The 23,679-nt window shown below is 28.9% G+C and overlaps 1 protein-coding gene across 1 annotated transcript; it reads left to right on the top strand.

Annotated features, from left to right (window-relative positions):
• The first annotated feature begins 15,567 nt into the window (after positions 1-15,567).
• On the top strand, positions 15,568-19,128 carry LOC117921324 (macrophage migration inhibitory factor homolog). Its single transcript, XM_034839190.1, has 2 exons — positions 15,568-15,808; positions 18,702-19,128. Exons 1-2 carry the CDS (start codon positions 15,698-15,700, stop codon positions 18,927-18,929), a joined length of 339 nt encoding a protein of 112 aa, XP_034695081.1. The 5' UTR covers positions 15,568-15,697; the 3' UTR covers positions 18,930-19,128.
• The last annotated feature ends 4,551 nt before the right edge of the window (positions 19,129-23,679 follow it).

Raw genomic sequence — 23,679 nt, 5'->3', positions numbered from 1 at the left:
TTCAACCTTAGACATTCTATTATTCGCCTAAATGTTATTTTCGTTAACTAGAATTCTTATCCCCTATCATTTTATTCATTTAAGGTCCAACTCTTCAAAAATTCAACGTCCTAACTTAATTTTCAATCTTAAAATTCCACTACTCATTTTCTATTCGTTTAAAATATTGTTTATGTTAGGTAGCATTATTATTCCATATTATCTGTTTATTCTAATCGTTAAAGTTTAATTCATCAGAATCCGACTTCCAAATCTAATTTCCAATCTCAAAAACTCCACCGTCCATATATCGCCGTTTAGTGATTATTCTCATTATTAATGTTATCTCATCCACTTACTTATTCAGTTATTCATATACCAAAGATCTCATCTCTAAATAAATTCTTAAGTTTTCAATCTCTAAATTCACATCTTCAAATCCCTAAAATTCCATCTTTCGTAATTATTTACCTAAACTTTATTATTTCACCATCATTATTTCATTCCTTTATTTATTCACTCATCCACTTATCCCCTCATTTAAAATCCCGAACTCTCAAATCATTTTCAAGTTTCCAACCTCGTTCAAATTTAATTTCTAAAAATTCTCATTCTCACATTTAATTCCTAAAAGTCTGATCCTCAAATAAACTCTAAAATCCCAATTTTCTTTAAATAACCTTCGAGACTCCAATTTTTCAAATGAATTTCAAAAATCCGATTTACTCTCAAATAGCTTTAATTCCATTCTGGTCTTCAAACAATCTTTTGCTCCTCTTGATTTTAATAAGCATGAACGAATTTTCCGTAATTCCGAATAATGGAATTTATGGGATTAATTCATGTAAAATTAACGGGCTTTGGTGGGGGCCCCACATATGTGACTGATAGATTGATTGATTGATAGATCGATTTGATTATGATACATGATTGATTTATCCTGCTCTCTGACATGCATGCTAGGAATTATTCCTAAATTGTGCACTAACCCCTCTATTGATAGCGCATGGTGGCTCGTTGCCCAGGTATGTACTCATTTTCCCTCTAATCGTTGTCTATGCATGTCTCGTTTCTTATATGTACATGATCATTCAAGATATTCATTGATTTATTCATCAATTATCACGTCAGCTTCATTTTATTAGTAGAGACCTGACCTTAGGGACTTAGAGGGGTGGTATGGTCTTTACTGTACCTTCTCGATAAGTAACCTGACCCCTGAGCCCGATCCGGTTTTTTGTAGATCACCTTTTTCCAAAATAAGGAGTCGCACTTAGCGTTTTCTTTCTTATTTTGTTTACCCTTTTAAAAACAAAACAAAAATAAGTGGCGACTCCAAGTCATTTTCTTAATCAATAAAAATCATTTTTCAAATTAAAATCGAGCTCGCCATCGAGTGGGAAACGCATGAGCCGAAATGTGGGGTCCACAATATCACATTTAGGACAAAAATTTATCATTTTACACTTAATTTATAGTTCTAAAATTTAATTTATTTATTTTTTTATTCTTTCAAATTTCCTTTTAATAGTCATTGTGACTAAAATTAAAGTAAGAATATATATCATTATAATGAGTTAAAAGATTAATTTATATTTAAATCAAAGATAATCTAAATGAAAGACTAAGGGAGAATTTATATTGTATTCATATTATATTTTAGTATATTTATCATGCACTTTAAATATAAGAAATTACTATTGTTATGACATTTGTAGAGATACTCTACCTAAGTCAAATATTAACAAAAAGAAAAAAGAAAAAACTTTCTTTTATTTAAATATATTATCAAATATTATTATTATTATTATTATTTGTCTTTTTAAGAAATTTAGCATATTAAAAATAGACAAAGAAAACTTTCTTTAAACAAATTGTTATATTGAATGATTTTGTCAAAATTTTCAATTATTTCCTTTCAAAATTTTAGCTATATTAGAAGAAAGATAGAAAAAACTTTCTTTATTAAATTATTTTATAGAGAGATTTAATAGTTTTTCAATAGCAAAGTTGTTTACTTCTTTCATTATTATTATTATCGTTGTTATTATTATTTTATCTCCTTCATATCTCTTACCTGTTCAAGGCAATACATAGGTTCTCTTTGAAGTATTATGTTGAAAGAACAATAAGGTATTTAAATTAGTTTACTTTAGTTTTTTTTCTTATGATGAAAAATTTTATACTTGTTACTTAAAAAAAATACAATTTTTTTTTAAAAAGATTTGATGGTTTTGAGTTTTTTTTTTTAAATATATAAATGAATAACAATTAATATTAATTACACTTTATTTTTCTTAAATTTTAATGTTATAATACATTAAAATTAATCTTTTACTTCAAATATATTAATTTTATATAATCATGAATAAATATTTATGCAGTATTTTTTGTACTTGTAATTTGATTGTTCTTTATTCCTTTTCTTGCAACGTAGAGACATGTGGATATTAAGCAAGTGAAAATGTATTTTTTTTTTCCAGTTGTAATCCCTCTAAACAATTCAACATAGTGATGCATAAACAATTATTTAAGTGGATTATATGAGTTGATTGTGAAAATGTAAATTTTTTAATTATTTTTTTTTTGGTGAAATTTTATATTCTCATTCATCTATAATAAAATTCTTCAAAAGTGTTATATATATATATATATATACACACAAAATTTTTACTGATAACAAATAATTATGGTTAGATTCATTTAATGACATTGTAAAGCTAAATACACATTATTGATGATAACATATTTTAATAAGAAAAAGGACATATTACTAATGATACATAATTGCGGTTAAAAATACATCTTTAATAACAATATAAAATTGTAGCAAAAAATGTAGATTTATTACCATATACAATTTCTAATAACACATATATAGTGGTGATAAATAATTGTCATTAAAACATTTTTTTTAATTGCAATATAAACTTGCCACTAAAAACATAATTTTAGTGATAAAATATTATTGTGGCTAAAAGTTCGCATTAATGAAAATAAATAATTGTTACTAAATTTTATTATTTAGTGGCAACTTTATACTTTTTTGTGAATTATAATTTGAAATAGTGGTCATAATTATTGTCATTAAAAACAAAATTTTACCGATAAAAAATATATTATGGCTAAAGTTATAATAATTAGTGGCAATATTTTAAAATGGTGGCTACAACATTTAGTGATAGTACTTATAGCAATAGACTTGTGGCAACCAAAATATTGTCACTAAATCTTTTAGTGACAATTTTTAAACTATTAGCTGCAATTTTAGTCATGCCTAAAAAGCTTAATTTCTTGTAGTGTTTATAGGTTCCCCCTATCGGACTTAAGTGACTTAAGCCAATCAAGGCTTGGATCACTTAATCTAGTCAAAATGAGTCCTAATTGATTAATTAATCACATAGAGTCATCTAACTAATCAATTAGCCCAATCTAGGGACCTTGTTCACTATCCCTTATACAACCTTACATAATTTCCAAAACACCTTTTTTCACAAGAGTAAATCTAGAATCAATCAAACTCTCATAAACTATATTATCATGGGATATGAGTTCAAAGTGAGGACTATTGGGATCCATAAGAGTACTGACTTCCTCATAATCCAATTTTGAAGTTGATTTAACATTTCACTAAAAAGAGTCAACTACACTCTAGTATCCTATGTAAATAACAATTAGATGAAATTCGTATTCATGACCTACTATTCATTGCATGTAGACTTCCCAGGAATCAATGTTTGTAATCTAACAAAGTAGTATTATCACCTATCAAGATTATCTTTCCAATCCTTGAGTTACAGATCCCACTTATTATGTAATTAATTATCAATGTTTGGATGATTTTATGGTTCTTGACAATGATAATTATGTGTTGTCAAATACTTCTAATAGTTATTATTTGTTGATGACTACTTCTAGAAATACATATGATAATGGTAATCATATGGCATGTTAGACTTGGGCATATTGGGCAAGAAAGAATTAATAGACTAGTTAAAGAATATCTTCTAAGCCAATTCACTAAAATTGATATATCAACATGTGAATATTGTTTAGTTGGTAAAACAATAAGAAAACCATTCGAAAAAGGAACTAGAGTGGAAACAACATTACAGTTAATTCATTTTGGCATTTGTGGTCTTATGAGTGTTAGAACAAGGCATCACACCTTGGACTTTATCACATTGTAGTTATCCCATATCTTTATAGGACATATTGGACAAACGATTAATTTGAAACTAAAAGGCATGAACTCAAAATGAGGATTTTTTTAGGTTACGTTGATAAAAATGTGTTCATAGTTGATTAATTATATTGTTTTGTAGCTGAAATAATTCTGAATACATTTATAATATTGTATAATATACGGCTTCAAGGGATTAAGTATATACAATGATTCAATCTTAATGAGTGGTTACTAGTTGGAGTCTTCATGAGTAACTTTCTTGTTGCAACCTTGATGAAGTTAGGATGATGCTAGCTTTTATCCCATTGAGTGTCATGGCAATCTAATGAAGCAATAATAAAGGATGAAGTCAACAAATTTCTTAAACACTTTATCTTGTAAACTTATTTTTACACTAGGCAATTGGGATTCGTTTTAGAGGGTATTATGTAAACATGCATTATTTACAAAATATGAATAAAAAGAGAACCCAAAAAAGTCATTTTCACTGTAAGTGCATTTTAGAGAAAATAATTCTCATTTCATGTTCTAGAATAATATCTACCTCACATTACTTAAAAATGTCCTTACATGTGTTTTAGTTGTAAAATAGCATTGTTTTGGTTTTAAAGTAGTACTGTTTTGAGCTTAAAGCACATTTGTTAGTTGAATGATGCATCATCCTCATGTGGATTGGGTTGGTATGGATGACAACCCATATACACATATAAGAACATTTCTAGGTAATGTGAGGTACAAACTATTTCAATGCATGAAATGAGAATTATTTTCTTCAAAATGCACTCCCCATGAAAATGACTTTTTTGGGTTTTCTTTTCACCAATATCTTGTAAATACTGTATGTTTATATAATTCCCCCTTCATTTTTTATGCTATGATAAGGTAATATACTTTCATTTTTTAAGTGTACGATAATATAAAATTAATAGTTAAAGATTAAGTTTCAAACATGAATTGATTAATAGTCTGGATGTAAGCTACCTCTTAAAGTACTAAAATCTTATTTGAGTTTTTAATTAATGACGTTTAGATAAAAAATTATGAAGTTAGATTTATCTACATCTTGAAAAAAAGAAATTTATGCTCAATGTTATAAATGGGTTTTTCTACACTAAAATTTAAAATTATCATGTTAACTCATGTATAATAAATAAATAAATTTTAAAATATTAACTCATACATAATATTAATAACGCAAAAAATAGTTTTCGTACTAAAAAATAAAAGTTAAAAATTATTCCAAAAAAGTTCAAAAATGTGGATGTTTTACTGAAAGGGAAGAAATAATAATTGAAAATAATGTTTTATTTGGTAATTATTTTTTAAAACAATTTTGAAAAATAGTTTTTAGAACAAATTCATAAACTATTTTATAATGTTTTGTAAAACAAATGCCTGTTTAAGAACTTAAAATATTTTTAACCTATTTTCTACATATTTAAATATCTCTTAAAAATAACTCTTATAAGTAGTATTTTATTTTTAATCATTTTTCATATTTGTATAATTAATTTTTGAAAAAATATTCAAAAAATAAATAAATAAAACAACTAAAACAACATATTCTTTAAAAACATCATTTTTTTTTAAGAACAAAAATTGTTTTATATTTTTTAATTGTCAAACAAATTTTTTTTTTTTTTTTTTCTGTTTTGGAGAATAAAAAACCATTTTTGAAAATTGTTACCAAACAAGCCCTAACTCTTGATTATTTATTTTTTTATTTTTAAATAGCATATAATTTTTATACTCATCACATTTGAAAACATTTTTTGAAAAAAAAATATTGATGTTTAATGAAGGTAAATAAATATTCATGAAGTGTAGGTTAAATTTGCAAAATGGAGATTAGTTTGTACTCTTAGCCCAAATATTTAAAAATGATAATAAGTATATCAATATCATTATTAAGGAATTACTCATTTTCTATTAGGTTTTAATGGCTTTGGTCATCTATTTTTCATGTTATAAAATTAAGGCCACAATATGGATGGATTGAACCTGATCCAACTCAACCTAAACTTTAAGTTATGAAAACTTAATCATGAATTGAGAAAATTTAACCTAACCTTGGGTTGGGCTTGGATTGAGTCATTAAGGCTTTATCAACCCAAGTTCGAGCCAAAATCTCACTTTATTATTATCAATTTATATATGTTTTAAGATATAATGATAATTTTTTATGTAAAATATATATATATATATATATATATATATATATATATATATATATATATATATATATATATATATATATATATATATATATATATATATATATAGTCTGATCCTGCTAATCCAGTCAAGGCCACCCAACACCCAGTCATTTCAGGGTCCCAGACCTTTAAGCAAGTTACTAAGGCTAATCCCTCTCAAAAGGAATTAGTATCAAGCTCCTCTTTTTCAAACAAGCAAATTGTGGTGGCTGCCAACCCCACACCTCTTTCAACAAAATCAAGATATTGGCAAAATGATTTAAATCAAGCTCTTTTGGTTATTGAAAGAGAATTTTTCTCTGAAAACCCCAGAGAGATTGCTGCAAAAGCTTTTAAAGAAAATTTTCATTATCCCTCTGGTGATATTTTAAAAACAAGAGAGTTTTATGAGGCAGTCCTTACAGAAACTGGTTCTGTTAAGATTAAGCATCATGCTGACAAATTCAGCAATATAGGTTTGGCATTCTCCACCTGCCATATCTATAAGATTCTTACTGTTAAGCAATGGGGTGGAAATCCCAATCTTTCAAGGGAATTTTCTGAACCATCTAAGCCAAGGTTTTTTAATTATTGGGATTATCAGAAAGCATGGTTTAATGCTTTTCTGATCCAGAATAGGGACTTCCATCATTCATGGATGTTCTATTTTCCATCTAAGAATCAGCTTTCCTCTTTCCCATTCTGGTTCTACAGTTGGTGGACTTATTATGGTCCAACTATTAAGATTTTTCCTAAGCCCATCCTGGATGGCTTTTAGCTATTCAGAAGTTCTTTTGATGTCCCTAGAGAACTTTCAGCTTTTCCCCCTTCACTATTCTTTTTCAGCATTTTTGGCCTTACTTGGATAGTCCAGTGGGACTATATTATCATTACGGATGAATCAGCAGCCTTTCCATCTCTGGGAAGGACTTTTAAAACTAAATGGTGGGATGCCTTGAAAAATGATGCATCTATTGATGCAGTCAAGCAGTATTTCCTCAAGAACCCCACACAAGTCTCAGCCAGTGATGATATGTCTCAGTTTCTCCTCAAAAAGCAACAGTTACAAGCCTTGCTCGCAGCAGCTAAGACCCCTCAAGATTTCCAGAAAATCCTTGAAGAAGGAAGCTCAAGCTTCTCCCAAGAGAATTCCTATGCAGAGTCTGATGATTCAACAAGCTACCTTCCAGACAACGGTGATGACTGTGAAGGAATCCTTCCTCCAATAAGAAGATCTAAGTAATCATCAGCCTTATGTCTTCCATCAAGAATATTTCAAGCTCTGCAGTTTCTGCATCAAAAGCAGCAAGCATGTGTTCACACAGTTTAAAGATGCATTTCAGCCGAAAGCACGTTTCCGGTTCAAGAGTCAAAAGTTCTACTGTTCACTGTTCACTATTCAAGCACTATTCAAGGACGGTCTGTTCACTATTCAAGCACTATTCAAGGTCGGTCTACTGTTCATGGTTACTGTTCAAGATTCCCTTTTTGCCTATTTAAGGAGGCTCGGGTCTCATTTGTAGACACACTATATATATATATATATATATATATATATATATAACAATAATGATAGTTTTATTTTACCTTTAATTTTATGACATTTAATATATGAAAAAAAAAGAAAAATAGAAATTAAATATAAAGAAAAAATTGATCAATTTCTATAATAATTAAAAATATGATATTAAATTAATTTATGCTAAAATTAAAATCTTTTATTATATATAAATATGTTATTAATATCATCCTTATTATAAGTTTTATATTATCTTCATTTATAAGTTCATCTTCCATTTATAAATACATAACTCCATAAAATTAAATATTTTTGTAAGTCTTGTATTGTTAAGTTCTTTTTCTAACGGGTGTTCAATAAATTAACTTAATAACTTAAAGTGATTTAATAACTTAATTTAAGTCATTAAATAAATTAAGTATGTTATTTTAATTAACTTAATTGTGTGACTTAAAGTAAAAAATAAATTTAAGTAACAAGTAAAAACAATTAGCTTGTTTTTAAATTCATATCTTCATTTTACTTTTTAAACCTTATTTGTCTTAATTATCTTCACGATTTCATTTACTATTCCTTGATCTCCACTATTATTCAACCTTCTTTGTCCTACTTATAATTTATGAGCATAAAAATATTAATTTGATAATTTAGAATACGTTTTAAGTTAATTTTATTGAATAACACTAAAATTTAAATAAGAATTAAATAATAAATTTTAACTCAATAATTTAAATATAATTTAACATAAACTCAACTTAAATCATTAAATAAACCCTAGACTTAAAAAAGAAATTTAAACTTATACAAATGGATTCAAACATCCCATAAAATAGGAAAAGTTCTAGTGAGCTATACAAGTTCGAAGCATCAAACCATTTAATAAAAAATACTGACATGGAACCGACTCTCTGGTTTGAAACAACAATTGTTTCCATTATTAAAACATTTTTCTATTACTCTGTTGTTATGTCAACGGTGTCTCTTTCCGCTAGAGCTGCAAAATATAAGATGAACCCAATTGATTTTCTGCTGACAAAGTCTCCATCTTAGGGTTTAACCCCTTCTTCAATTGCTTTATAAATGTAGTTTATTGCTTGAGTACTTGGAATGACCACTTCCATTGAGCATGTTTATGTCAATCTTTTAGTGGTTCCTTCCCTCAGTCCCTTTCTTTAATGGTCACAAAATGGCAACAACCTTAAGCAACTTGGAATATTTAAGAAACAGAATTGTTGTTGCCAGAAGAAAGCATAATTAAACCTACATGTTGCTTGATAAAGAAAGTAATCCTGTACACAATTGGGGAGCCAGAGAATGCTTATGAGCTATATAATGCAAGAACTTGGAAGTTTGATTCGTGAAAGTAATGTCTCAGCCACTTATGGGGGGATGTATGGGTTGACCTGCTTTGCTTTTCATTTTATTGGTGTTCATTGCTGGTGTAATTTCTGAATGGCTGCAAGCTTTTCTCTTATATTGCTTCTGGTTTTCCTTGCTCTATGGCCTAATTCTTTTCTTTTTGTGATCTATCATGGGTTCTTGCTTTGTTCTATAGTCCTTGTCCTTTTGTTGTTGAGGGGCGTTTGAACCAATATGCTGCCATTGCCATTTGCCAAAGTCATTCTGATCTTTTTGTATGTTTTTGTTCAACAAGAAGGGAGTTTGTCTGGATAAAGGTAAGCTCAAAGCCAGCACGTCTTCTGTGATTGCTTCTTCCACCAAAACATGATTGTTTGTCATCAAACTTTACTTCAATCCTTCTCTTCTTCAAATGTTGCTTTCTTTGATGTAGATATCGGTCCAATTGGCTGTCACTTTTTGACACTAGTCGAAGGATTATGCGTCTTTGTCTGCTTATCTGCAGAAACTCATGAACTTCACGCGAGGACTTTAGGAGAATCACTTTGAAAAAAAGGTCTCATCGGGGGAAATAAATGGACTGGCTCTTGATTAATGACCCTGCGATATCAGAAGAATAAAGGGATGGTTGCAACAAAGCTTTCAAGAATATAAATGACAATGTGAACGAAGATTTTGAGATAACGCAGGCCTTACATCAAGTGACCACTCTAGGCCTAATACGATGAAAATTCAGACCTTATGAATGGCAAAAAAGTTGTACATACCAAACCCACTAGTCCAAAATATCCGACTTTGTGACTCCATGAAAAGGATGATGTGATAAAGATATATACAAGGACAGCCTTTCATCACATCAATTCTGAATGGAGAAGTTCGCGAGATTTTGATTGATGCCCCATACACCCTTTGGCAAAAGGGACAACTTTTTTTTTTTCCTTTCTGGCTATAATTTCTTCCACCACCGACCCCCTTCTCTATTTTTCCATGTCAGGGTCCGTTAACTTCGGCTTCTAGACTTCTAGTGTTCTACCCTTTTTCATTTTTAAATTTCTGGCATTTTAAATGGACTTCATGTGAGGGTCTTGAAAGGCGGATGCTCTCGGGCTCTCATTTTTTCAAATATATCGTTTTATAATAACAAAATAAATTTCATGAGGATCTTAATATTCATATTTTTAACTGTCAAGAACAATATGTTCTTAAACATAGAGGATGACTCGAAAATAGTTATAAATTGTTATAATAAAAAGAGTAATATTTCTAGTTCTATCATATTATTAATGGATGATATTTGGAAGTTATTTCATGATCTAAATATTAATGATTGTTGTCATATTTATAGGAAAACAAATAGAATAATAGATTGTTTAATAAGAAATGTATTTTTGATTTAAAATCAATCATTTAGTGGTCAAATTTCTCCAAAAATGTTAGAAAATTTAATTTTTAAAGATTACTGTGATTCATATTTCAATAGTTTTGTTAATCAAATATGTTTTTGTGAGGATATTAATATTCATATTTTTATAATATTTATAAAAATTATGATTTTATTATAATACTATCATTCCTATTTTATTAAAAAGTATTTATCTTTATTTCATTTGTAATTATAAAATTATTTTTATTTTTAATAAAACTTGAATTAAATTAAATTTATATTATATAAATTAAATTTATAATCTTTAAAAAAAATAAAATCTATTTTTTTATTTTTAAAAATAACTCATCAAATAAGTTTTTGGTTTTTTTTTTAAAGTTATTTTAAAAATTAAAATACTTTTTATCAAATATGAATTGAAATCCCACTTACGTGAAGATTTCATTCTCGATTGAATAATTTTTTATTATATTTTCATCCTCACTTAAATTATCTAAACATGAGGATGAATAAGGAAAAAAAAGATATTCATTCTCAGTCTTTATTTCCACGTATCAAACATGGTCGGAGTGGAATAGAACCAAACAAAAAATAACTCGCATGATTCATATGAAAATTATCAAAGAATATTGTATTGAAAATTGATGTTTTTTTCTCTGAGAGTAATCCAAAAATAGGGAAGAAATATGATCCATGCAGTAAGGCATAAGCAGTGGAAGAAATCTCTGTCCTTGACCACATGTTTGTTATTGAACATCTTCCACAAGTTAGGTGCAGGCCATTGAATATGAATGACAATAGAGTTAGGCTGCTGTCCATTGCAGCATGCCAGCATTTCTCATATGAATGAATGACAACGGTAGTTTTACTACTGTGTTAGCATTAAGAAAGCAAAAAAGAGAAAAGAACACAGCAGAGACTCCTCTTTGACTTAGCACGTGTTCAAATAGATGGAGTAAGCAAGACTGTATTTTGATTCCTCCTCCTCATATATCATTTTTATTTTTATTTTTAACTTTTAGTATAAAACACATTTTTAATTGTTAATAATAAATATTTCATACCGATTATTTACATTTTTTTTTAAAATAAGAGAGTTTTGCATTCAGCACAAATTTTAAAATTTAAGAAGTAAAATTTATTTCACCCCTTCGTTTTGTAATTAAATCTTAAGATCATTACATTCGATGCAAGTCTTTAAAAAGTAAGATATTTTATTTAAAATTATTATTATTATTATTATTTTAAAATATAAAAATTGACACATGATTAATCAAAATTAATAATTAATAAATTAATTAAATTTTATTATGAGAAAACTTGAAAGATAGCCAAACAAAAAATCAAATAAAAATAATTTTTACCTTATTTTTCTTTATAACTTTTTTTTTACCATTCAAAATATTATTTGATAATATTTATTTTTCAACTGAATAAAAAAATCAAAATATTTTATTTTTTTATATATATAAAATATTGATATCAATTAATATAAATAAAATGGATTTATCATTAATAGTTGATATCAAGTTGTTATTTTTAATTGAATAGAAAAAATTAATATAATAATATTTTATGATATTTTTTTATTTTTTATTTATATTAAGATGAAATTAATATAAATAAATTACAAAAGTATGACTAAAAAAGTTGTTTTAATAATTCAAATAAAGTTGATTTTGCTTTCTAAGTACAATGTGAAATATGCGGTATGTTAAAATTCAGACTTACACATTAACCACGTTTGGTTTGATTCCTACGCTCCATGATTTCTTTCCACTTCTCATGCCCTATTTGGATTCTTTCTGGAAGAAGCCCCAAGTAGAAATACCTACTGCCTACTACTTGACTAAAATTTTGTACCCAAATTCTAACCATATCCGCATTAAATAAAGACAACTATGTTTTAGCGGCGTATAAAATGGATAATGGGCCTACGGTCCACAAAAGTTGTAAAATTCATCTCAAAGGCTAATATGCATTTATAATTGAATTAAAGAATATGATTTTCTCGTAATGTCAAAAGTATTTAAAGGCCATGAAAATGGTATAAAATGAATTTATAGTGTGTGATTGCGATGTATCATATGTCATTCATTTTATTTTGTTTTTTTTTTTTCTTTTAGGTTTCTCATTCTATTCATTTTTTAAAATAATAAAAATAAATTAATTAAACTCACTTATAAAATAAAATTTTGATTTGAAAAATTTATTTTAAATTATAACTTTAAATTATTTTTAATGATTTCAACATAATTTTTTATTGCATATAATAAGAATATATATTGTATCAAAATTCTAAAATATATGCAAAAAAATCTTTAAAAAAAAGCGGTTATTGCTCTCTTTCAAATATATGATAATTATATTTTAAAAATACGATTATTAATATTAAATTACTTTCAACAACGTTATTAAAATGTTATATTATTAATAATAAAATAAAATAGGAAAATAAAAATAAAACAAAAAATAAATTTAATTATAGAAAATATTTGTTTAAATTATAGAGATATAAAAAGTCTATAATATGTCACTGTGCTTTCCTTTTTCAATTTTCTTTTGATAAAAAAAGAAGTGGAAAAATATTAAAATATTTTTAGAAAAGAAATTAAAAATATGACATAAATGTGATACTTGAAAAACAAAAAAGGGAGAGTAAAAGAGCGAGAATGAAAAAAAAATGAAAAAACATATAAAAGTCAAATAATCAAAAGTATGGGACCCACAATCACGTTCAGTTTTGATCATTTCCTTCAAAAAAAAAATAATGAAAATAAAAAAATATATATAAAAGTCAAATAATGATAAGTGTGGAAAATATATAAAAGTCAAATAATAATAAGTATGAGACCCACGATCACATTCAATTTTGATAATTTCCTTCAAGAGTATTTTTATCTTTCATATTTCATATCCTGAACATTAATTATGCAAAAGATATGGACCTCAAAAAAATACTTTAACGAGGCCTAAATCATAATTATCCCAATTAAATATATGAGAGTATTTAAAGGTAAAATATTTTGACCATTCATTAGTGTTACACATGTGACCTACTATTATCGCAGCTAAAATAGGCAAGACGAGATTTTGGAAAAATGTAATGCCTTTTGAAAGAATCGGCGGTTTCAAAGTAAAATGCTTGAGGTCAACCAAACAATATTAATGTTGGTAACGGCCCAAATTTTCAAAATCAATATTAGCCTGCATTTTAGATCATATGCTAAAGCCAGCATTCACAGTGTTGATTTTATAAATAGGTGTTTAGTAAATCATCTTGATATCTTAATAACTTAATAATTTAATTTAAGTTATTAAATAAAAATATGTTTAGTGAAATAATTTAAAGTTAAAAACAACATATTATATATATATATATATATATATATATATATATATATATATATATATATATATATATTTTACATTGGGCTCTTTCATTAACCCGTATAAATATAAATATCAATTAGTCCACCATATTGTTTCTTATAAAAAAAAACTAAAGAGATGGCTCCATGTGCTCTGATATGCACTATTCATAGTGCTATGATACAAAATATTTTATTTGAAGATGGTGATGGTGCAAATATATTTCCGGTTTTTAATCAAATTTAAGTTGAAGAAACTTATTCAAAGTATAAGTAAAAATAATTAATTTATTTTTAAGTTTATATTTTTATTTTATCTTTTTATCCTTATTTGTTATAATTATCTCTATAATTTCTTTTACGCTACTTATAACTTATGAGGGTAAATATGTCAATTTGATGATATAGAATAAATTTTAAATTAATTTTATCAAACAACTCTAATACTTAAAGTAAAAATTAATTAATAAGTTTTAAGTCAATATCTTAAGTATAATTTAACTTAAAAAACAATTTAAGTAATAAATATTAAATTTTAGGAAAAATTATGTTTTGGACCTAAAAATTGATTTTTCCATTTAAGTCAAAGACCTAGTAGAAGTATACAAATTGAGAAGAAAAATATGAAACTTCAATATTTCTCAAAATAACCTTTGCTTTATGAAAAAAATACAAGCACAAAATTCAAGTTGAAAATCATATACATAAACTTTTTTTTTTAACAAGAGAAAATAAAAATAAAACTCTTCAAAATAAAAATTGAAAAATCGTTTTTCTTAAAAAAAGTAGAAAAAACATTTTTAGAATAAAATTGAAAAGGAAAAAAAAATATTTTTTTAATAAAATTGAATTTCCCTTTTTAATAAATTGAGTTTTTCTTTTAATAAATTATTATTTTTTAAATAAATATATATTTTTTTAGAATTTGAAATCACATTTTTTTTTTAATAAATTTGAACTTTTTTTCCCTTAATTTTTTATAATTAATTTAAAATATTGTTGGGATAAAACGTGGATTTTTCATGTCATTGTCACATGTGCAACCAACCACCTTTTAAAAAAAAATTATAATATGTCATCTTCATGGGTATTTTTGTTTCTTATAATTTCATATTTTTTTCTTCAATTATGCTATTTATACGGTTTGAAGGCCAATTCAAGGTCCAATTAGATCCAAAATATAATACTCCCTAAATTTTATCAATAACGGGGAAGAAACTTTTACTATATATTTTAACAATTATTTGGAAAGCCATATTATGCCAATAATATTTGTTTTTGGAAAATTATTATTTTCTTTTTTTTCTAAAAAACTCTAGAGAAGATTAGGATTTAGGGTGGGTAAAATATTTTGACCCAGTGCAGCTAAAAGAGGCAACAAGTGTGAAACCAAAATGCGCGTGTTTTATTTTTTTTCTTTGTACGAGAGTTGGAGGTGTCCGTGATAAATTATAATAATATAATATACAGTCAGCATCCCAAAATCAAATATCTGCCACGAGTGGTACCGGTAGATGGGGACCACCACCATCATATGCGCTCTGGGGGCTGTCTTTACCAGTTTACCTCCAAAATGGGTTCTCGGTGAAGTGCGAAGGCTATATAGCCTGATAGCCACCATCGGTGCTCCTGCAAATCGATACAAATCATAGGCTTCGTACTTATTTTGGAGAGTGGAGAGTGGAGATTCTCTACAGTCTCGGAATGCCTTGCGTCGATATCTCTACGAATGTGAACCTAGAAGGCGTCGACGCCGATCCAATCTTCTCCGACGTCACGAAAGCCGTGGCTTCAATCATTGGGAAGCCTGAAAACGTACTTTCTCCTTCTCTATCTCCATCTCTGCATTTAATTCTTTGATGAAAGTGTTTTTGATTGTTTGGAGACGTGGAAATGTTTGGATTCGTGAATTTTGGGTTTTAGTTGTTTGACTTTTTGGTTGGGTAGCGTTTTGGCTAAGATCGGGAAAATCCATGGATTTCGGATAACTCTGAATTGGCGCTATTTGAAAGTCTCGCCATGTCGTCTACTCTGATCTCTTTTGTCTGAGTCGTCGTCGTCGTTTCCAGGATCTTATCAACTTCTTTTGATCTTTCTCCACTTCTTGCAGATTTTTGCCCTCTGCTTTAGGTCTGAACACTGTTTCTTTGAATTTTGTGAATTTTGCGAAGTTGAAGGTTTCTTTTAAATCCCTTCGTTTGATCTTTTCGGTTGCAAAATTGTTGAATTTTACTTGTTTCTCCTTCGAATCATTTTTTTTTTTAATTTATTTAGTTGATTTATTGCTGAGCCTACTCGGTTCTTTTTCAGAGGTTAGGTTTGTTTTATGTAACGTTGGATGAGGTGGGAATTGTCTGTGAGACAGTAAAAATCTACACACATGCTACTGGAATAATGCATGCAAGTTGTTTGATTCTGAATATCCAGAGGTCAAAAATCATGGTGTCTTTGAAATTCAAAATCGTTTCCATCCCGGAAATTTAATTTTAATAGGAAATTTATCACATCAAAATTGGAACTTTTTGGAATCGATTGATGGATAAAACATCTTCCTTCTTTCTTTTTCTTATTGCTTCTTTTTCCTATAGATGGACAAATGAGCTGACAAGCCAGAAGTCTTTGGCAGTTTCACACCTACTTCAATTGTGAGCTGATAACTTTATTCATATATAATACATATTCACAAAGGGTGGATCCGCCACCCACGTGAATTACCCTTCTATCAAAGACCGTTTGACATTTTTCAATGTGTATATGTTTGAAACTAATAGAGCGGCAGCCTCACTGCTCCCAGTGCAATCCATTAGGTCCTTAGCCCAAATGATTGATCATCAGAATTTATTCTGGTAAAAAAACCCCAAAAATGGAAATCTGAAGTGGAGCTAGCGGGAAATTCCACCAGTGCATAGATCCCAACTGGGGCTTTGAAATTGACGTGTGCTCATTTCACTGTTGAGTTGACGGTGGAATGCGCCACAAAGACCCTCTCTTTTGAGAGGAAGAGGCCTGGAGAACTATTCGGAATCCGTGGACAGGAATACATTTGAGTATAGCAATAGTAAGCTTTAGTAGTACAATGATTGGAGCGCCGGACCCAAAGTGTGCAAGCAATGGTTGCCACTGGAAAGTGGAAACAGAAATTATAGACAAAGCGGCCCATTATTTTTCACCCTGTTTCTTTCACACTGTCGATTTTTAAATTAGGACCATTCACCTGTCGTATGATGCACCTGTCATGGCCTCCTTCATTAACCCTTTCCCGATCATTTCGGGTTTCAAAGTAAAGGATGATTATAGGTCTTGTCAAGTGAAATTGGATGTGATGTGTTGGACGGTCGCCTCCTACCTATTCAAAGCATGGCTTATTCCATACTTTGAATATCAATAGACTATCTTTTATATATATACATATCTTTTAATTAAGAATTCGATAAATATCGAATTGATATTTTAATTTTTTCCTTTAGTATAATATTAAAAATTATGTCATGAATAGGATATTAATCGACTTGACATAGAAACTATCTATGTATAGTACAGGTCTTAAATTAGTTCTTGGAAATATTAAACAAAAAAAAAAAGGGAAAATGTGAATCGTGCAGTACGAATAGGGTATTAAAATGTTTCGTCTCGTGGGTTCCAAGTTGGCATGTACAAGGCCCTATCTTGTCCTTTGGGATGCGTTAATGTCTGGCTTGTTAATTGAACTGCGTACCCGAAATTTGAAACAGAGGGAACTTAATGCGAGGACGCTTAATTGTTCGTTTCCAGAAGGCAGCCAAATAAAGTTGCATGAATTATTCAAAAGACCCATCCTTTTTTCCATACTACACTAAATCAGCAACTGATACCGTTGTCTCGTGCCCACTTCTCCACGTTTTTTCCCTCTCTCTGGTTGTGGGCTTGTTTTGACTCTCTCTTATGGAGTCCGTCTCCGTCTGCCGACCGACCTGACAAGTTTGATGGGGCGAACTACCGTTTCAAATGCCCTTTATTGCTTTGTTTCCGTCTTTCATTAATTGGAAAGTTAATGACACACCAAACTATCACATTAGGCGTTATAAGTTAGAACTAGCTACGTGGAATTGACAATCATAATGTTAAAGAGGCTTGGAGCCCAAGTCAGGATGTGGATCCAATTAGTGGCATTACGTCACTTCCATCAAATATGTGCACTTCTTTTTTTGAAGTGTTTGTTATCTGTCACTTTCACATGTCTCTTTTAAAATTTGTTTTCATATCTATAAATCTAATACATAATACCCATTTGTTGTTTTAAGTTTAATTTACGTGTAGTGTGCTTTATGTGCCTTGTCTCTTTTTTCTTTAGATTAAGCTTTATTGTATAATTTTTGACTGCATTTGTAAAAGTATAACTAGTAAAAGCAACTGATTGACAGTTGACTGACTTTGGAGTCGTATCTCTTGTTTATTTATTCATTCATTTATAAGATGAATCACTCAACCGTCCGAAGCTCTTTGTAAGTGGTCTCTAGAACTAAAAAAAATCTCATCCCCTTTTTCCGGATCTTATGGGTCTACTGTAATGTCGTATTTAAATTCAAAATTTAATGCTGGCTTGCAATGTGGACTTTTCTTTTCTATTTTAAAATGGTTAGGCATCCATCAATTCGTATAAGTCTAAATGAAAGTGACAGGCTTCTTTAATTCTTGTTTGTTGGGTGGGTTTTGGCTGCTTTTTTCACAGTATGTGATGGTCCTACTGAAGGGCTCGGTGGCCATATCCTTTGAAGGAAATAAAGAACCAGCTGCATTTGCTGAGATAATATCAATGGGTGGCATCAACTCTGAAGTGAAGAGGAAGCTGATTGCCACCATCGGCACAATTCTACAGACCAAGCTCTCCATTCCCCGGACACGATTCTTCCTCAAAGTTTATGATACCACCATGGCACATAAAATCGCCAAACTTTGACTTTTGCTTCATACTTTTCAGTGCTTTACAGCTTAGTTAGAATTATTGTCTTTCAAATCATATGTCCCATTTAAATACTGTGTGTGATGACGGTCCAAGGTGTGTTTCCTATGGGTCGGCTCTCATATAACTTTCAATATGAAGCCAACATCGAAATTCACTATTCCCCAAAGGAATTTTTCATTGGTGCTTTCCTTTATTATTATTATTGTTATTATTATTTTCTCTTAATAAAGAGTTATTACCTTTTGCAATTAATTCTGGGTGCGACAAAGAAATGGAGGAGCCACTCCGACAAGGAGGTTGAAAATTGGTTGTGGAACCCCATCAAGATATGTAATTCAATGAAAAATATAATTGGAAAGTCTAACGGTTATTTTTATTTCTTTAATTAGCTAAAAGGAAACCTCCCCCTATTTGTTGACATAAAATAAAATAAAAAAGGACAAAAAAATGAAATTTATTATAAAATTTGTTATTTAAGAATTCTTATGAACTGCAAGGCGGAGAGGCTGAGAATCGCTTCCATTCCCAATAGCATTTAAAAAAAGAAAGATACTATCCCATGTGCAACCCGATTCATAATTGGCGGGACCCATTTCAGACTGATGGCCTAACTTGAATACTGGTCATGGTTAGTGCCCACAATTTTGGGTTATGGGTCTTGGGTCTTTGGCAGCTAGTTCACATTGGCCCTTGTCCTGATTTGTCCCGAATTTTGCAATGACTAGTTTGGGTTGTCGTATTTGTGAGATGATATTAGTTCAGGCTGGAGCTTGGGTCTGGCCGTCTTTTGGCTGGATTGGATGGCCCCATAATTTGTTGTTTGTTTTCAGTGGAAAACAAACGAATAACCAAAGTGTGAGTAGAACTATATGGGCTTTCGTTATATGGTTTTAATTCACTGGGGTTGAATAGTCCCATACATTTGGGGTAGTTAGTTCCCTTGAATAAAAATTATGTAACCTTCAGTAGATTGGAGCATCGGAAAGCGATCATTTGTAAAAACTCAAATTTAAGAGTATATTTCAACATAAAGCTACATTAGCCAAACGAAAGATAATTTAAACCTCTAAGATTCAAGATTCGGCATTTGATGGAGTTGATTGTACAAGAATTCGAGTTGTTTTGAAGATTAATGAATGAGAGTTTAAGTAATATAAAAATGTGGATGTTGAAATTTTATCATGCTAGAATTTAAGAATAAATTAAATTTTAATAACTTAGGTAAATTAAGTCAAATTAAATTAAGCTTAGGTAATTTAATTTAAACCAATTTTAAAGTGAAGGAATTTGAATAGTCCCTCAAGAAAATAAATTCAAGTCAATTAAGTAACGGGAGTTTGATATTTTCTTAAATAAATTAATAATTATTAGAACTTCGTTCCAAAGAATTATTTTAATTTCTTAGGTGACTTATAGGAAATTATGCAACTCTCGCCTTTTAGAATTATTAAGTTCAAGCAAAGGTACTCTTTGAAAAATATTTCTTTTATGAACAGTAAAGTATAATATTCTTTTAAAAATTTTAGAAGGAAAATTTTTGTTAAATGTGTAAGGACCCTCTTCTGGCTAGTCACTTTTGTAAGTCCTACTATCATAGACATTTCAATAAGTTTCACTATGGTGACATTTTCTGTAAAAATAAAAAAAAATAAAATAAAAAAATCCGAAGTTATATTTTCAATAGGTGTGTTCACAAAAGAAGATATTTTAGACACATGTAAGTATGTCTTTTTTTTGTATGTTTAAAAGCGTGCCATACAAATTCCCTATTTCATTTCTAAAAATACGTATATTTGGTCTTTATTCGCCTTAGTGGGCTTTGAACTTACTCATTTTACTTGGATGTTTTAGTTTTGACAAAGGGTCACATGGGTAGGAGGGGGTTTTGAAAAATCCATTTAGTTCTTACTTCTTAGTCATGAGATTAGTTTAATGGGTGACATTTTATTATTAATAGTTTAATTTACCAATTACCACTACCAATTTAGATAAATTACCATATTTGGATTATGGATTTCATATGTAAGGATAATTTATAATTAAGATATTTTGTTGGCTTGATTACCATTTGAAACAAGTTTTGTAATTAACATATTGTTAATCATTTTAGCTTGTTGGGTCCCTTACATGTCGAGCCTTCGGTCTTTGCATGTGAAATGATAATAGTGCCTTAACCTTTGGTTTGGGTCATACACAAGTAAAGGATTGGTCCTAAACTTCTTTACATAGTTAAGTTTGGGTTAGATGATGTGCAATAACAATCTTTATTTATTTATTTGAAATTTCAATTCCTTTAATAATTAAATTATTTCATTTCAAATTTTGTGTATTCCTTCCATCACTAATCCTCTTATGCCTTGAGATGAATAGGTTCTTATAGCTTCCATGTGTGCTATTTCATCTTGTGGCAATCAAGCATCCAAAGATATTACACCTTTTAGAACAATTGAAAATATAAATGTTCCAACTAGCAACACTAAAGAAGTTTTGGCACCTTTCTCTACAGTTGAGGAAATGACTCAAGTTGCGGGTTATTGGGAGAGATTGATTAAGCACTAAATTTGCACCGCAAAAAGCTCAATCTCACGTTATTAAGGCTTAAGCTTGAACTATAAGAATCCAATCATAGGGTTTATCATTTTCTAGTGAGAGCACTTTTGAGTAGTTTAAGAAGTTAGGTCCTCTTTTCTTCAAAGGAGAGCTAGACCAAATAGTGACAAAGTCTTATATTTTTTATTTAGTGAAGTATTTTGATGTTTTGGGTTATTTTGAGACATAGAAGGTGATGTTCACCATCTTTATGTTAAGAGGAGAGGTAAAGCACCGGTGGAAAATGGAGAAAAGACTTTTAAGGAATCATGAACTTTAATTTGGGATTAATTTAAGGGAATCTTCTATAAGAAAGATTTTCCGAAGAGTGTTTGAAACCAAAAGGAGGTTGAGTTTACACATTTAGTACAAAGTGATATGATAATGGTTGAGTATGAGGCTATACTTTCTCAGCTCTTTGGTTTTACTTTAAATCTTATAGCTAATGAGGAGCATAAGTCATTTTGTTTATGAATGGTTTGAATTCACTTTTGAAGGATATACTTTCTTTTCATAAGCTAAAAACATACTCAGAAGTTGTAGACAATGGCCTCATATTGAAAGGAGTAGTAAGGAGTTCTAACAATATAGGGAATAACAATATAAGAGAAACAAATATGATAACAAGGTAGTCAAGATTAGAAAAGATCCAATTAGTTAGGGAATAAAAATAAGAAGCTAACTCAAAAGATGAACTAACATACACCTTGTTCTAAGTGTGTTAAGAGACATTGTGATACCACATGCTATAAAGAGATTACTACATGTCTCAGTTGTGGCTAACAAGGCCATTCAATTTAGGAATGTCCACTAAAAAAAATCTCAAACTTAGAAAATTGAAAGAGAGAAGTCTCATTATGATAGAACCCTCAAAAGCATGACATAATGATATTACAGTTTTACTTTCATCTATCCTTATTCCATATATTAAGAGTCAACTTGGGTACATTGTACTTGACTTGGGTACATTAGGAGTTGTACGAAAGATCCAAATTATGAGTTCTTTGTAAGTAGATAATTTGTTCATAGTCGGTTCGTGGATATAGATAATCCATTTGAGGTTGCAATGTATCACCTCCTAATTGAATGGATGACTGGTCTTGGCTAGTGGGATAGGGTTTTAATGGTAAGTGTACTTGTGGATACAATTACACATTAGACAAAACTTATAATAAATCATGATGTAAGGTTATCATATTGTCATGATTTCACCAAGTTACTATGATTTATTATCTCTTAACCTTGAGAGATTATTGAGTTTGTACCTAAATTAGTAGTGACTTTGATTTACAAGTAAAATAATAAAATAATCAATATTTTAAAAACTAGACTGGATTGATCGATCGGATTGTCGACCGACGAACTCTTTGGTTCAATTAGGTGTCGTGGACCATTTATGGGTTGGATCGTTATCGAACCAAATGAACCAGCTGATTTCTTATGAACCGGTTAACTATTGTTTTGACCAAAACAACATTAAGTTTACTTTTCATTTAGCCGAATTTATTTTAACAACTAAGCCCTCCAACCCAATCACCTTCAACTTGAACTGGTATTGTATAGGTAAGAGATTTATATTACACATGGAATTCATAACATTTCAATGTGAGATTGGTTATAATATAAGGAAAGACGATTTGCATAAGTAGGGACTCAAGTCGTGGACCCATGAGTGACAAAAACAAGTGCATGACCACTATGTTATACACTTCCTTTGTAAAATTATATGGTAAGGTTTTATATATTAATAATAGTTAATGATAAGTATGAAAATATTATAAATTAATTAATATAATAATTTAAAATTTTAAAAATAATAAAATACATAGATATGTACATAAAATTAAATATTATAATTTTTTTTCATATTAAATATATCTTCATATTTAAATATTACACATATTTTATTTAATAAAATTTAATATATTACACATTTATATTTTCTTTATTATTTAATTTAATATATCAAATATAAAAAATGAAATGTTATTTAAAATTTGAATTATATATATTTAAATTTTTTATAATTATTTTTAATTTTAATAAAATAAATTATATATTTATGATATCATCGATTTGATTATGGTTCAACTACCAGTCTAACCATTGAATTATGAACTGATAACATTTCTATTTTAATAACCAGTCTAGTTTT

Source organism: Vitis riparia, chromosome 8 (genome assembly GCF_004353265.1).
Source record: "Vitis riparia cultivar Riparia Gloire de Montpellier isolate 1030 chromosome 8, EGFV_Vit.rip_1.0, whole genome shotgun sequence".
Lineage (NCBI taxonomy): Eukaryota > Viridiplantae > Streptophyta > Magnoliopsida > Vitales > Vitaceae > Vitis > Vitis riparia.
This window is presented reverse-complemented; position numbering and strand designations above follow the sequence as displayed.